The sequence below is a fragment of the Antechinus flavipes genome, chromosome 2 (genome assembly GCF_016432865.1).
Source record: "Antechinus flavipes isolate AdamAnt ecotype Samford, QLD, Australia chromosome 2, AdamAnt_v2, whole genome shotgun sequence".
Lineage (NCBI taxonomy): Eukaryota > Metazoa > Chordata > Mammalia > Dasyuromorphia > Dasyuridae > Antechinus > Antechinus flavipes.
The window spans coordinates 545,157,079-545,173,706 of record NC_067399.1 but is presented as its reverse complement, the minus strand read 5'-3'; the positions used below and the strand labels follow the sequence as shown (position 1 = coordinate 545,173,706).

The 16,628-nt window shown below is 31.8% G+C and overlaps 1 protein-coding gene across 1 annotated transcript in view; it reads right to left on the bottom strand.

Moving 5' to 3' along the window:
* The window catches only part of VPS13C (vacuolar protein sorting 13 homolog C), a 186,969-nt gene that overhangs the window by 118,933 nt on the left and 51,408 nt on the right, over positions 1 to 16,628 (bottom strand). Inside the window, 12 exon segments of the mRNA XM_051973796.1 lie at positions 1,929 to 2,052; positions 2,592 to 2,728; positions 3,202 to 3,316; positions 3,973 to 4,165; positions 5,202 to 5,344; positions 6,261 to 6,355; positions 6,895 to 7,030; positions 7,950 to 8,012; positions 10,050 to 10,221; positions 11,612 to 11,718; positions 12,597 to 12,724; positions 15,871 to 15,940. Of these exon segments, the coding sequence (XP_051829756.1) occupies positions 1,929 to 2,052; positions 2,592 to 2,728; positions 3,202 to 3,316; positions 3,973 to 4,165; positions 5,202 to 5,344; positions 6,261 to 6,355; positions 6,895 to 7,030; positions 7,950 to 8,012; positions 10,050 to 10,221; positions 11,612 to 11,718; positions 12,597 to 12,724; positions 15,871 to 15,940 (1,483 nt within the window).

Below are 16,628 nucleotides of genomic sequence, written 5' to 3'. Positions count from 1 at the left end.
ACTTTCAAAGCAAATTAAAATTTTGAGACCCAGCAAGACCCATTTTAATCCCCAAATTTTGTTAACAATTTATAGGAGCAGAAAGAAAGAGAATATATATCAAAATATTTACAGAATTATTTTTTGTAGTAGCAGAAAACTAGAAATAAAGTAATGTCCTATCAATTAGAGAATAGTTGTACAAGAAACAGAATTATGAGGATTTATATGAAACCTGAGGTTTCACTTACTTGATATTGACATTCACTTAACTGAAATGATACATCAAAAAAAAAAAAAAATGCCCAAGATGTATTGAAAATAACAATAAAACAGATAACCTCGGATTAAATACAAATGACAATCTTGCTCCTGAAAGATGACAAAATAATCTACATATCCCTCTTCCCTCATTAACAGAGGTGGGGAACTATGGGTATAGTATATTGCATCCACTTGATTTATAAATAGTCAAGTTTGTTTCTGTTAACTTTTCCCATTTCAAATAATTATTCTATAAGGAAGGGCTACATCCTGAAATAACAGGCATGAAAAAGCAAATGCATTAATAAAGCTTTAAAAAGAAAAAAAAAAAAAAAACAAGGTAATTTAGAGAGAACATAGATCACAGTCCAAAATACTAGATCTGGGAATCCGGAAAGTTGGGTTTATTTCCATTTAATAATCTTTTACTGTTACTCATATAGAAAAGAAAGATCTGTATAATTGAAGAGCATTAAATATTAGCTAAATGTCAACAACATTTTGGTATATTCAAGAATGCTCAAAAAAAGCTTGTTAACCTTGTTACTTGTTAACAAACCATTTTAATTTTGATAAGAAAAAGCACCTATAAATTTGTAAAACTGGAAAATTAATGTTAGGAGAATTTTAGACTGTTTCTAGTGGTGACAAACAAGAGTTTTTAGAGTAGAGATTGTTTCATTCTTCGGACCTGTATCCCCAGCTATTTCCATGATTCATGCCAATCAAACATGCAAATCAAACAGATTTAAATATTTGTTTAGTGAGTGACGTAAGAGAACTTGTGTTAAAGTAATACACTAAAAGTATTACTAGTTAGTGCTTTTATTAAAGTAATGCAGCAATGTTTTGTTCCATCAATGTTATAGGCCAGAACTCTACTTGAAAAAGGATTCTTACAAGGTGCTAAGTCAGTGGAATTGATAAGACAATGGTTTCCTAGTTTAGCATGGTGATTAATAGTTCTCTAGTTCAGTATGATTGATTTAATCTTAAAACAAATAACGGTTCCCTAGTGATATAATGATTGATTTATACTCAGTATATTGTAAATGATCTAATTGTAATAGAGAATATAAACTGAGACAAGTTCAGCCAGGATGGGACTCAGAGACAGGTTTATTCCATCGTCCACCTTTGTGGTGGCTGGAGGCTAAAGCACAAGCCCTCAGACTCAAGGGACAGATTCATTCCATCTCACACCACCATGGTCGCTGGTCTGTCCTCCTGCTTCCCCCAATGAGACCCAGGATGGTCTGAAAGGCCTCCAGAAAGCTAGCCGAGCCCCAGGAAAGGAGACAATAAAGAATTTGGACTTTAACACCTGGCTATTCTTGTGATGATTAATCTGCCGAAACAAAAGCTACTCCAAGACCCACAGAAAACCAACCAGAACACTACACATTAAGACAAAAATTTTAATTTTCCTTTTGCATCATCAAACATTATGATTGCAAAAGACTAAACTTTATTTTTGAACTAAGACTCAGTATTAGTAAAGATACATTGAGAATTGTATTTCTTGTAGTAGTAACAACTTTCACTGAATTGTTCAAATATTCCTTTGCCTAAAACTCCTTAAGACTAGTTACAGGCCAACACCTAAATATTCTTGTGCCCATCTATTTGACAAAGCAATCAGTGTTAGAATTCTTGAATTTCAAAATCCAGAAAAAAATTTTTACCTGATCTTCCAAAAAGACATTGGACACTTTTAATTTCAACATCAAACTTGTCATATGCCTTGTCCATTATTTCTTCTAGAGATGAAGTAGTAGTTTTTCTTTCACCTTGACCTATACTGTTTAGCTACAATTAAAAAAAAATTAATTAACTCTTCCACATATACATTAACACATTTTAATTAGATCAAGTAGCAAAGAACTGAGTAGTTAATTGTCTCCAAACCAGAAGGATGATTCCTGGTAGTCTTTCACCAACACCTTGCCACACAATTCTTTCATTTGTTTTCAGTTTTCTCCTGGGAGGAAGGAAGGTTTGAGCATAATGTCAAGAGGTTTCAGTCAGTCACTAGCAAAACCCCTTTCTATTTAATGCTAGTGACTTAACAAATAAAAATTCATGAACTTACCTTAACTTCAACTAAAAAAAAATACAATGTATGATGCTAAATATTGAAACCACAAAAACAATCAATAACCTTTCTCAGGACATACTAAAAAAATAATATGAAGAAGAATAAAATCATTTTAAAACCGTTTCCAAATATACAAATTAAGACAACATAAGATAATTTAAGGAAAGGATTAAAAAATGGAATTGAGTTTTCGAGGAAAAAAAAACACTAGAAATGGAAAACTATACATAATATACACACAAAAACATACCTGAAAAGTACCAAAATCCAAAACTAGAATATCTGACTTTTCATGATGGAATCCTGTTCTTGGTACTATGAGGTAGGAAGGCTTCAAATTAATTCTTAAATCAAGAACTTTCCGTGTTTCAATAATGTGGGTAAGTCCTAAAGATGATAAATTGACAATAAAATATTAAATAAACCAATTTAAAAATACAAATTATTAACAAACAAGAAAAATTCAAAATGAAATAGGAACATAATATAAAGATAAAACAGTCATTTTGGCTTTTTAAACAATCCATGACTTTCTAAGCAACCATTCAAAGTACTTCAAAGAACTAAGTAATATACTCCAGGAAAGATATTATTATGACTTTCAGAATTAAAAGGCATATGATCACTAACATACAAACATGATATAGAAGACATGTCATATTTTTAGGTATACACTGGGCCCAGGCCATACAATGTAATAGGTGCTCCAAAATACAATTTTTTTAAACATTGGCCTTATTGTTGAAAAATCATGTTAGGTTACATATGCATTCTTTTGTGTTTCCATTTGCAATTTCAATGTCTACCAACTTTGAAATCCAGTTTGCCATTATGAATAATAAAATTCTCAAAATATTTACCTGTAGCAGTTTTTTCTTTAATTTCTTCCAGCTTCATCAATGTTGTTGTTGTTATCTGCTCAAGGTCTAAACTCTTACTTGCTTGAAAGAATTCTACCATCGCATTTATTGTTTTCTGTAAAATGATAATGAATCATTTCATTTAACAAATATTATTTTATCTATTTCATTATGTCAAAACTCAGCTCAGATCTAGAGAATAACTATAACGAGTTTAGATAAATTTCTACCTGATTTACAATTACACTTTATTTCGTTCTCTCTGAATTTTAGGATCAAAAATTGGAAATGATTCTTTATTAAATGTGTTGTTCATCATATCTAACATATATAGAACTGCTTGCCATCTAGGGGAGGGGGTGGAGGGAGGGGAAAAATCGGAATAGAAGCGAGTGCAAGGGATAATGTTGTAAAAAAATTACCCTGACATGGATTCGGTCAATATAAAATTATTATAAAATAAAATATTAAAAAAAAAATGTGTTGTTCATGAGCCTCCCAAAGAATAAAGTCAGAAGCTTGTAGAAATTATAAGATATAAGGCAAGGAGATTTGGTAGAGTCAAGTTTCATAGGAGTTAAATGGAGAAGAAAAAATAGTAGCAATTTAGAAGACAGAAACTATAGACCTTCACATCCCAAAGTGATCTAAATCAGAGGTATCTAATACACAACCTGAGCCACATGATCCCAGCAAAATTCCCTGATGCCAGACCAAGCCAGATTACAATGAAATTAAGAAATGTTTAATGTCTTTCATAATTGTACTTACTGCATCATAAATGATCTCTACAGGTTGAGACTGAACTACTAGAGTTTGATCAGCAGTGCTATCCTCTGGATTGGTCTCAAATTCAATATTAAGCAGTGATGAGCTAGTGTCCCCAATAGAAGCCACAAGAGATGGAACAATATTTTGCTGCATTAGACCAGTTATATACCAATGTTCCAATTTTGCTTCGACCCTACAAACAGATTGTTAAAAAGACTAAATGTACATTTATTTTAATATAATGGATGGAAAAAAATTAAATATATAAAATTCAGAAAAGAACTATATTTTCAAGTCAAAGAACTAAGTCCAAATTAGCAGTTAAGTTCTACAAAATCTCATACCACAATATCCTTTCAAATTTATCTTCTATTACATTAAACCCTCCTTCCAGGACAAACTGGTCTACTCTCTGACCATCCAAACACAGTTTAGATTTTCTCACCTTCTTGATGCTGCCCTGAACTATGAATGTCCATAGGAGTTGAATGGAGAAAGATCCATTTTTCCATGAAGTTTTCAATTTTTTCTCATTCCTTCTTTTAATCCAAATAACATTTGTTTTTTTTTGTATCAATCCCTCAGCCATTAATCACAGACTATATTGTACAGTACTGTTTTTTAACATTTCTTAATTTGTATTACTCATTAACTCTTTTGTATGCTTAGATGAATTCAATGCTACCTAATCCAATTATTCCACTGCCTTTCATTATTGGCCCTTATTTTGCTACATTATCTCAAGAATAATTGACTATAGCTTTTTATTTCTGATTTACTTTTAGTCCTGAAAAGTCAAGAAGGTGGGCATAGCTTTCAGCATCCACTTTCGCAAGATTAGATATCCCGTTATCTCCCACAGTTTCTTTTTTTAAAGGAGTGGAAATGGACAGAGAGAAAAGAGAATCTGCCTGGCTTAAAGAAAAAAAAAAAATGCAAGCACAATAATGGAATATGATACATATTGAGTGAACTCTAGGGACTAGAGAATGTCTTATTTAGAAAAAAAATCATTGTACATGCCTCAGATTAGAAAATGCTCACCATAAATTTGCATATAATTTGATCTTCTTTGACCTTCAAATAAAGTATCCATATGTTGTGTTTGTTTGGGCTTTTTTTAACATGAGGATATAGACTTTGAGTGCAAACACTATGTATGTACTACTTAGAAGACTTTGTAGCTAATACAACACAAAAATTAAAAATCTCAATTTTTAAAAATTTACCTAAGTGCCTGTGCTCCTGGCCGCTGAGATGCTCGAGTGCTTAAGCCAATAATTTGTACTTTAAGTATCTCCGGAACATTTTTGTATTCTCTGATTGTAATAGATGTACTGAGAAGTTTTAGTGTCATTACATGGGCAATATACTAAAAGAAAAAAAATATTTTTAAAACAAAGTTTAAGTTGTTTCTATTTTCTTGCAAATTTCATACCATATTCAATACATACTATATGCAAAGACTAAAGTAGTCAAATTTAATTAATATTAATAATTATAACTAATTATAATATAATTAATATAGGAAGTAGTAATTAAGTTTTGCAAAGTATTTTACAGACATTATCTCATGTGGTCTTCACAATAATGTAAAACAGGTACCATGGGTGAGCAAACCAAAGCTCAGAAAAGCTGATTACTCCCCAAATTGATACAGCTAATCAGGACTTCAAGGCCAATGCTTTTTCCATAGTAACAGTTAACATTTGGTGCTAAGGTTTACAAAGCATTTCAATACACTACCTCATTTGATTCCAAAATAACCTGGTAATATATAAAACTGTTCATGGCTCAATACAACAACAATGGTATAAAAATCATATTCTCTCAGATTACAAATTAAAAACAAACTTATGGAGGGTTATGAAAGAAACAATAACATGACAGCAATAAAATTCCAACTCCACAATAATTTATTTCAGGTAATTCTAAAATTTGTAACAAAGCTACATCTAAGCAGGAGAAAGAATTTTAATAAGCAAAGTACTATAGCCATTTAACAGTTAACACTAATAAGCAAACTGCTGGCATATAGAACTTAAGTGAATTATCCAGAGCCACTTAGGAGCTGTTAAGAGACAGAATTGGAATCCAGGTTTTCCTGACTCCAAGCTTAAGATTCCAACTATTTTTAGCCACTTTACCTCCAGGATCTGAGTATCACATTGCTAAATTTAAACTCTAACATGTTTTAACCACTTTTCCAAGATTGATTCTTTTTCTAACTCTTTCAAGCTTAGAACAAAATAAAGAAGTAAAAAAAATTATTTTATCAACATACTTACCTGCTTAGGTAAAATTAAATTGTGGGTACTTTCACTATATCCAATGGCAGTGAAAAGTTTTGCCTTTTCCTCTGGAGTCATAAGGTCATCAATGGCTACAATAAAAATTGTAGATCTTTTAGGGAACTATTGCAGAAAGATAACTTCAATATAATAGATAAAAAAAAACTATTAAGAGGTCTGATTAAAGTACTCTATGAGAACCAGCCAAATTGGTAAAGTAGTTTAAACACATCTATATTTCTTTGAATACATATTAAAACAGATATTATTGAAAATCCAGGCCACACTATATTAAATATTTCTTTTGTAAATTTTTTTTGTTCAGCATGTAAAAGCTTTATACTTATAGGTTAGCTACTATGTAGTATATTATTGTCATTATGTACTCTGCTTATTTAACAAAATCCTTTCAAATCCCTTCTATGAAATTTTTGTCTATTTCCATATACACCCTCCATTAAGGTTTAAAATAAAAATCTATTCACTTTATCTTACTCAGACACCACACAAATATATTTTCTTATATTTTTATTTCATATTATTTTAGGAAACTGTGTTAAATTAGGTAAGAATGAATATGTGTTACATTTCTTTATTAATGAAGTACAGATTAATATGAATTGAAACTTACTTTCAGGAACCAAGGATTCTTCATCATCTTTTTTCTTGGTTTCTTTCTTACCCCAGAACCCACTAAACCAGCCTCCACTACGCTTCTCTCCTGTATCAGCTGATTTTTTTCTCAATTTTTGCCCAGATCGAATCACCTAAAAAGTAAAAAATATTTATGAATATATTTAAATTTTATTAAATTCAAATCTTCTTTTAAAAAGAGCACTCTAAAAAGACAATAATATTATATTCAGTAAAGAGATACTCTGTAAAAAGGTGCAGTGAACTGGGGAGCTGTCCATCATGGTAGTCAGAAGGAACTGGATTCAAAACTCACTAATAACACCTTATAGTCTTGGTTGTGTGAGCTTGGGAAAGTCACTTAAATTTTTCAGGGAGTCACTTAACACTTACAATTGTAGAAAAGTTATTGATCTACATTGGTAAAGGGATTTCCTACACCAATTAAATTTGAAATATGGATCAAAAAAAAAAAAAACATATACACATACACACATACACACACACACACAAAACACATTTTGAAAGATATGGCAGCTTACATTTTTACCAAATTGCCCTTTTTTTTCTAAATGATGGGCCCAGAGAATTTAAATGACTTGCTCGAGACCCCAGGGCTAACAAGTGGCAGTTCTGTTTATCAAACAAAAACCCTCTAATTCCATAGCCAGTGTTCTTTCTATTGTCCCCAATGTTATATAAGAAAACACTAACATCTTTCTGGAGAACTTAGAATTTATATTCGGGTATCTCTCAATTATTTATATTTACTATGCAGAGACATGGAAAAAAAGGGATGAAATATCTAATTTCTCAATAAAATTTAATTGACTTTCAACTCAATCACTTTTGAGGATCATATTCATCTAATTGCTTAGTCTAGTTAGAGAACACTGAAATAAATCAGTATATCACTGTTAGTTAGTAAGACACAGGTTTGCTTCAGGTTCTTCATCAAATATTACAACTAGATTTCTGGAAGTTAGGCTTAAGTAACTAATGATAAAAACAAAGTACTTAGAAATATAAAATAAGTTGGATAAAGTTACCTACTTCAGCTTGTGCTTGTTGTCTTGCTAAAACAATGTTGAAAACATCAAGATTCTTCTCCAGCTCCTATAAAACAAAAAAATAGATGTTTAAGTAAATGAATGATTTTTTTTTAAAAAATCTGAGATTTTTTTAACCAAATAATTTATGTTCATCCACATAATTTCTTGTCCTTTTGCAAAAATGCCGTGAAAATAAAAATCTATTTTTGCCATAAAGATGCTTTAAAATGAGAGAAAATAAATTTTTATAAGGTGAAAACTTCATTAAAAACAATTCAAAAGTAAAATTTCTGGGGATGGCATTATAGTAAGCTTTAAGGACAAAATAGGAAATACAAATGTTCAAAAAGAAGTCTTATTTATTTAAATATCAACTGCTCATACTTCTAGTTGCAAGTTCTCTGTCCTTCAAAAACCATTCTTATATCTGATGAACTACTCCTTTACTCTACCTCAGCCATACACTAGATCTTCCCTAATTAAAAACTCAGATCTTCCTCTATCGGGCTATAACCTATCATATGATTCCACTTTTCTCTATGCTGTACTCCTCCCAAACTCAGAGGGGCCTCCAATTGCTCCACCTCTCAGTTCTTTCTCAGGCCATTACCTTGGCTCAATCTTCACTTCCATCTCTTTCCCATTTTGATTCTACAGTAAGCCTACTCTAAAACCGACTTCTACTTTCAAATGCTTTGTCATATCACCATTCATTCCTTTCATATCACCATTCATTCCTTACCAAACCTCAGCCCAGAGACTATTCTCACCATTCGCCTCCTCCACTCTACTCATGTTGATGAACTGAACTAGAAGATGTTATATAATCATGCTAACTGGACACATTATAAATTCATATTTTCCAACTTTACTCAAGGTTCACTGCTCTAAAGCAATTCTTTATTCTTCTGTTTCCCACTACCTCCTCAATGCTCTCATCTTCGACATCCCTTTAGTGCCTGGTACCTTCCGTAATATCCAAATTTCTTTCATTTTCAGAAAACTTTCATTTTAGAGTTATCATTCTCTTAAGTTATGTCTCTCCTCCCTTTCTCAGCCAAATTCCTTGAAAAAACTGTTTCTACTCACTGCTTTCATTTCCTCTCTTTTTACTTATTCTTCAGCCCTTTGCAAACTGGGTAATGATCTCATCATAAGACTAAATTTGCTCTCTCCAAAGTTACCAATGATGTCTTTTCTTCCTTCAAGAAACATCTCAACCAGCACTTTCTATATGAAGCCTTTCCTGAACCACTCAGCTTTTAAGATCATCCCTCTCAAATTACTCTATATTTTATTTATAAATACTTATTGTCATTACCTTTTTTTCTGTAAATACTTTTTTATGCCCTTGTTGACTCCTCTGTTAAAAGAGAAGCATTGTTTCATTCATTATCTCATTATCCCTAGAACCACGTCCAATGCCAAGAACATAGCTTATGTTTGATTGATCGTTAAATTCCATTCCTTTCACAAACTTTAATGTCTATGACTTCATTAGAACATGGACATGAACAATAAACATAAATTTGGGAAATCAAAAAATAACAAGAGAAGTGAATATTCTCTCTATTCCCCTTTCAAAAGTCTAAATTGACTGGGGATTCAATTCTCAATTCACATGATGAATCAATGACAGAATATAAGAATGAATTGGCAGAACTGGAGCCCAGATTCTGTAACTCTGAGCAAAACACTATGTGATTTAGTTTTTTCTCTTTTAACTGCTAAACTATATAAATAATTATCTGTCATATCAAAATGCTAATGGACTATATTTTAAAAATTGAAAAAAATTTGAATGTCCTGGAAGAAATATACAATACCAAATGTAATTATTATTATATTACTGCTTTAATTAGTCAGTAACAGAAAAAAAAATTTTAATCTGTATGTGAAAATTAGATTTTTTTCCCTGTAAAATGAAATATAATTGAAAATTTCACTTTCATCAAAATTTTGTTTCACATCAAGGTCCCTATCTAAAAGAAATCAGAACTACTGATTTAGAAGTCAAATAGAAGTAAATCCATATTTTCCTTTAATCATTAAAGACATTCCAAAACAAAAGCAATTACAAATAATACTAAGTAAAAAATACCTGAATTTCATTTTGTACTTCTTCTGTGACTTTATTCTGGGTTAGCTTATTTTTGTATACATTTTTATAACACTTGAGAGACTGCCTGTGTTTTTTTATATTATTCCATGACCACATCCGGGTAGATCGTCTTATGTGAACTTCAAGAATAGCATCAATTGCATATTTCCACCTACAAATAGAAGTTTTTTGATAGAAAATTTGAAAATTTACAAAGAAAAAACATGAAAAATTAGAGGAAACTTATCTCAGCAATAACATTACAAAAACCTTCCAATTTTACTCATTTTAAAGAAAATCCAGGAAAAGCACTACATATAACTTTAATGGACTTCTCACTTCTATGACAAATCCTTTCTTTCAATTTTTACTATCTTTATATTTCATCTTCCAAAACCATTTTGAAATCTCCACCCTCTGGTTTCAGAAAAATCTATAAAGACTTGTATGAATTGATATAGAATTGAGAAAAGGAATAGTTATGCTTTATCTTCTGTTTTGAACTAACAGGCATTTAAGGCTTGATGAACTGAAGACACAAAAAGAAAATGACACAAAAGGGATGAAAAATAATTTGGATGGAAAAAAGCTTTTAAGAGGAAACTACAAAGACTAGTCAGTGTCAGTTAAGAGTTTTTGATCTTATAAAAGATAATAATAGTTCAAAAGATAGATCCGGAAAGGGCTTGTTTAGAACAACACCAATTAGAGAGTACTTACTCAGTATCTATTATATAGAAAGTACTTTCTCAAAGTCAGAGATATAAAATATAGTTCCTGTTTTCAAAAATCCTTACAGTGAGGGGCAGCTAGGTGGCGCAGTAGATAGAGCACCAGCCCTGAAGTCAGGAGGACCTGAGTTCAAATCTAGCCTCAGTCACTTAATTCCTAGCTATGTGACCCTGTGCAAGTACTTAACAAGAAGAAGAAAGAAGAAGAAAGAAGAAGAAAGAAGAAGAAAGAAGAAGAAAGAAGAAAAAGAAGAAGGAAGAAGAAAGAAGAAGAAGGAAGGAGAAGGAGAAGGAGAAGAAGAAGAAGAATCTTTACAATGTAGAATAAGGGGTAGAAGGGAAAAAGATAACTTTTATAAATAGTTAAAGTATTTATGTAACAAGGGAAACAGAGATTTTAGCTGTGGTGATTAAGGAAAAAAAATACAAAAGATTTGAGCAAAGTCATAAAGGACAAGTAAGACATCAACAGACAGAGAGAGGTAGATAACATTTCAAGTAAGAACTGACACAAAGATACAGGATTAGTAAAGTATAAGAAATAAAAAATCTGAACTTTTCTCATGTGGAAAAAAAAAAAGGCAGTTAGAAATCTGACCTAACAAATGTTAATGGGTACTATTGTAGAAGACCTATGGAAGAACATGTTAGGAGGCATACAGGATGAAAAAGATGTATATAAGTTGAAATCTATAGGTTAAAAAATGCCTATCTACTACTGGAGAAAGAACCATAACAGATGGATAATATATTTTAAAATGTCTATAACTTACTGATAACTATAGTAACTTTCTTTTTCTAGAATGAATTAAAGATGAGCTTCCAACTTACCATTGCTGACTATTAGTATGTAATGGCAAACAAGGTCTATATTTCCTGTATGGAGCATTCCTAACCATATAATCCAATGATTCCAGAAGATCAATCATACTGAGGTACTATCAAAACAAAAACAAAACAATAATTATTTGTTCATATAATGACTAAATTTTATTCTGCAGATACCAAGCCAATTTCCCCAATAAGAATATCACCTTCCACTAAGGTCTTATCTTCTCTATTTTAATGCCAAGTAAGTAAACAAAGTTCTGAAAGACGTGCTAGGAGAAGGCAAGCTGTGGTATGTTCCACCAAACTAAAAAGGCTGCAGGAAGAGACCCTGCATTGTGTTGTGTACTTAATGTCCAAAGACCCACTAGACTTAAATTTATAAAAATTCACTACTAAGAGGATGGCTAAGTGGTTAATTTTCTGAATACTTATTTACAAAGAGGTTTTTAATCTACACGAAGAGAAAACCCCTACTAGTAAAACCATGCAGCTTCTCAAGTGCAGCTGGCACTGAAACCTAGAATTGAAACAGAACTATAACTCCTCGTTAGGTCCCTTAGCCTTCCTCTTCAGTTTCTCAAAATCTAATATATCCCCACCCAGAACAAATAGTTGATATAGGTAAGGAGAACTTTTCTTTTTTAATTCTACCTGCATGGCTTCTCCCTCTCATCAAAGGTCCAACATTCAGTATTTTCCAAGTGTTCCTATTTCCAAAATGTCCAAAATATGAAAAAAAATCCCTAGACACTTTCATTAAGGAAAAGATAAGTATGCAGTTTGCTATAATCTACCAAAATCTTCTTTTTAAGCAAAGAAAAATTACAATAAATAATAGCTTAGTGAATTTCATTTTTTAATATAAGAAAATACATAAAATTATTTGATATGTTCAAAATATTCAAAGCTACATTCAAGATGAAGACATAAGAAGCAAGGATTCTACAATGATTTAAGATCATAGAAATGCCCAAGCATCTCTTACCTGGGGCTTGGTCAATTCAATAGCAATATTCTGTACTTCTATATTGCAATCAAGTTTGGGTGTTTTGAGTTCAGTTTCTGCATGAGGATTCATGTAAAGTTTTGCAGAGGCAGATATTGGCCTGAAAACTTACACAACACAGTCATAAGATATATTTACAATATTGTAAGTAACCTATATGAAATAAAATAGTAAATTAAATGCTACTAAGAATATCAAGATTAAAATTATTAAAAAGCCCCTAAATGTATTTATACACCTATTATATTTCCCTGATCCTGAAATTAAGCATAATATAACAAACCAAAAATTTTGTGATAGATTACAGGAAAAGAACTACTGACATCTAGAAATTAACTGTGTCACAATTCATAATTTTAAATATCCTATTGACAATTTGTTTCCATCAGATATATTGCCAAAGCTACTGAAGCAGAACAAAAAGTTAAATTGACAATCGGCATATAGAATTTATAAAAGGACAATTTCAATAATTCAAAAAACAAAATCTATTTTTTAAAAAAACGGTTCCTAGTTATTTTTCCCTCAGAAAACTCATAATATAATTCACCATAATTAAATTTTTATAAAGTTCAGAATTTTATAATCTGGGAACTCTTTTAAGACCAATCTCCCTGGTTTCCTCTTTAAAGGCAAATCTGACACTGAGGCCAATTTTTTAAAAATGCAAAATTATTCAATACAAAATGGTGCTAAAAAGAGATGATATTAAAGACTAAGAATCTGATAGGGTCTACTTTTAGTCCTACGCTTTTAGTTTTGAAGATTGGAAAATTTCAATAATGTTGTCAGTAATCATCATCATTTTAATTCATCATTAAATAACTCATTGCTGAACAAGATTCCTCTCTGCGATGAAACAGACATCTGGCCTTTGCTTCAAGCCTTCCAGAGGGTTTGGAGAAAGGAGAGGAAGGAAGGTGTCAGTTGTAGGCCTAACCTCTAGCCCTCCCTTAAGACCAAAAGAGTCTTGTCAACCTTCACAAGGACTATAAGTCAAATCTACAACTCCTGATCCTGGGCATTTGAACATGAGTGACTAGATACTTTCTTGCTCAACTTTCCTACATTTGGAAAAACTGGATTCCTGAATTCCCTCTAAACATCCCCCTCCATCACCCCCCCCAAAAAAAAAAAACTGGGAATGGATCAGGTAATAGCAATTGATTTATCTACCTTGAAGCAGAACCTTTCTCCTGCCCCATACCCTCTATGACAAAAGGAGAAAAAAGATAGGTATACCTAACAGTATGAGGCAGGGGGTTGGCTTTGGAGAGACAGGTCATAGCAGTGGTCAAGTAAAGCTATCATCACCCTCTCCATCACTTTCTTCCCTGAAATGTAATTATTGTTGTTTAATCAAGATTCTCCATTCCAGATATCCTTGATCCTCTGCCCCATATCCTGCTTCTCTTTGATCACATTCTCCTGTTCCTTTTCTCCAAGTATATCTCTATTCCCAACCTCGCCAAAGTCCACCCTTAAAGAGGAGAGACTTACAAAGAGTCAGAAGTGTTAGAATCCTAGTGTTAACTCAACTTGAAACAAGGTGATAACTCAAAGGAGATGTTAGAATCCTAGTGTTAACTCAATGAAATTGATACAATGCTTACTGGTTCACACCTTAGAGCTAATCCTTACAAGGTGATAAGTCACTAATATTGATAGAAACAATGCTTGTGTTCACACATTTAGAGAGCTCATATAAGCAAGAAGCTCTTAGGGCCAGAGAGCACTCTGGGGGGAAACCCATAATCCCACTCTTGGATCCCACAATCCCACTCTTGGAGAAGGAGCATAAATAGAGCTTCAGTGAGCCAGTCAAGTCAGTTCAGAGAGAAGCCCTCTCTCGGAGGCAAGACAGATTCATTCCATCTTCCACCTCTGTGCTGGCTGGAGGCTGAAGGGAGCAGAGGCAAAGGACTAGCAGCAAGAACTCTTGGAACCAAGATGAAAGATAGGCCTCTAAGAAAAACTAACCGGGTTATTTTGGAAGGAGAAAATAAATGTTTGCATTTTATCAGCGGGCTGCATTTGGGGTGATTATTACTTTTAACTGATACTAGGGCTACCTCCCCAAGAAACCTGCTCCCAGAGAGAACCATTATTATATTATAATAAAGAAGAAAAACACCACACAGAAGGACTTTGCTGGAAGCCCTCATGTATCAGATGTATTTTTGAGAGTAGCCTCTTCTCTAGCAGTGAACTCTCTTCTCCTTTTCAGTGACAGAGATTTGGGATTCTGGCCCAACTCTGTTACCATCTGACTAGTCCCTCTTTTCACCTAATAGTGAAGCCCTCACTGTCCAACTTTTCTCTGGTCCTCCCCTCTATTCCATGGAATCCCTAAGGTACGGAAGAGTAAGTGCTTGGTCAATCCTGGGTCTAAAGTAGAGCTCAAGGTTGCTCATTTCAAGAGGAAGACCTCGCAACTCCTAGGTGATCCTTAGTTATAGTCTAACTCAAATGAAAGATATAGTTCTCCACTGTAAGTTATGTGGGGTAAGAGTGTGGAGCAGGTAAGGAAATAAGGGAAGTGAGGGCAGAGGAGCAGATGAATCCTCAAGGTCTCTCCTACTGATAAGAAGCAATTATTTTAGGGTATGGATTCAGGTTAACTCAATTAACTTTTTATTAAGCACCAAGAAAAATAATTGTTGTATTGAAGAACCTGTGTCATTTATTATCTAGAGAAAAATAAAATATTACATAAACAGATTGATTAGACAGTCAATACAGAAAATAAGAATTTAAGATTTAACGTCAAAGAATTGATAGTGAAATATATCTCCCTCCTTTTGCTAGAAGGTGGTAGATTATCACTGTGGTCAAAAACTTACATTTCACAGTGTCATTCATGGTCAATAGAATGGTTTGTTTTGTTTACATGGGAAGATCTAATTGAAGTGATCACTGGAAAGTAAAATCTACTTTCTTTACAAAAGATCAGCGTTAAAAAAAAAATCATTAAAGAAAAAACAAGAAGCACAATGTGTTTTCTTTAGTAGGTACCTAGAAATAATTTAATTTAAAAATTAATGACTTATTCCTTAATAATTAGTTCTAATCCAAAAAATCAAAACTTTAATGTCCTAAAGTTGACCGTTTAAAGCTAAAATATGAAATAATAAAAACCTTAACTTTCCACTCTATTTCAACTACTGTCCATAAGTATATTTAGAAGACATGGGAAAAATTAAAAAGTCACAAATGCTTGCAAAAATACAAAATTAATTTAAGTATTACTTACTATATTGATAGTTTGGAGATCCACTGCTACTGCTACTAATACTGGAAGGGATTCCACTTTTCAAATGATCCTAAATAACAAAAAAAAAAAAAAAAAAGAAAAAAGAAATGACTATGTGAATATGTAAGTACAAATATGTATCTTATATCCCATATCATATATACACAATATATTATGAAAACAAGAAAGGATAAAAAAAATATTTTTTCTAAATTTAAAGACTGAATAATGTAACTATTTTCTTATTTGGTCCTTTTATTTAGAATAACATTCCTTTTTGTAATCCAATGAGATAAATGCAAAAAAAATTTGCAAACTCATATTTTGTTTCAAGAAATAAAAAGGTATTAAAAATAATTTTAAAAGACAGGATTTTTTTAAGATACTAATTCTAAGATTTTTAAGATACTAAGAGAATAGAATTTTCCTTTGAATTTAAAGAGCTACATTTTTAAAACATTAATGGGTAGTATGTGTTAAAGTTTTCAAAAAGAATACTTCAGAGCCATTAAAATTAAAATACATTAGAACTGAAAAGGTAACTTTGGAGCATAAATGTATGAAAATTGAGACTATATAAATGTAATCCTTACTTATAAAATTTAAACTATTTCATGAACAGTAATATTCATTATTTCTGCATAATTTGTGTTTACAATAATTGTTTTCAGATTTGGAGGTAGAAATTATAATTTTTTAAAACCCCAATGCTGTTTCTTTATTTTTAATTCACATTTCTAAGCAAAAATTATTCTATA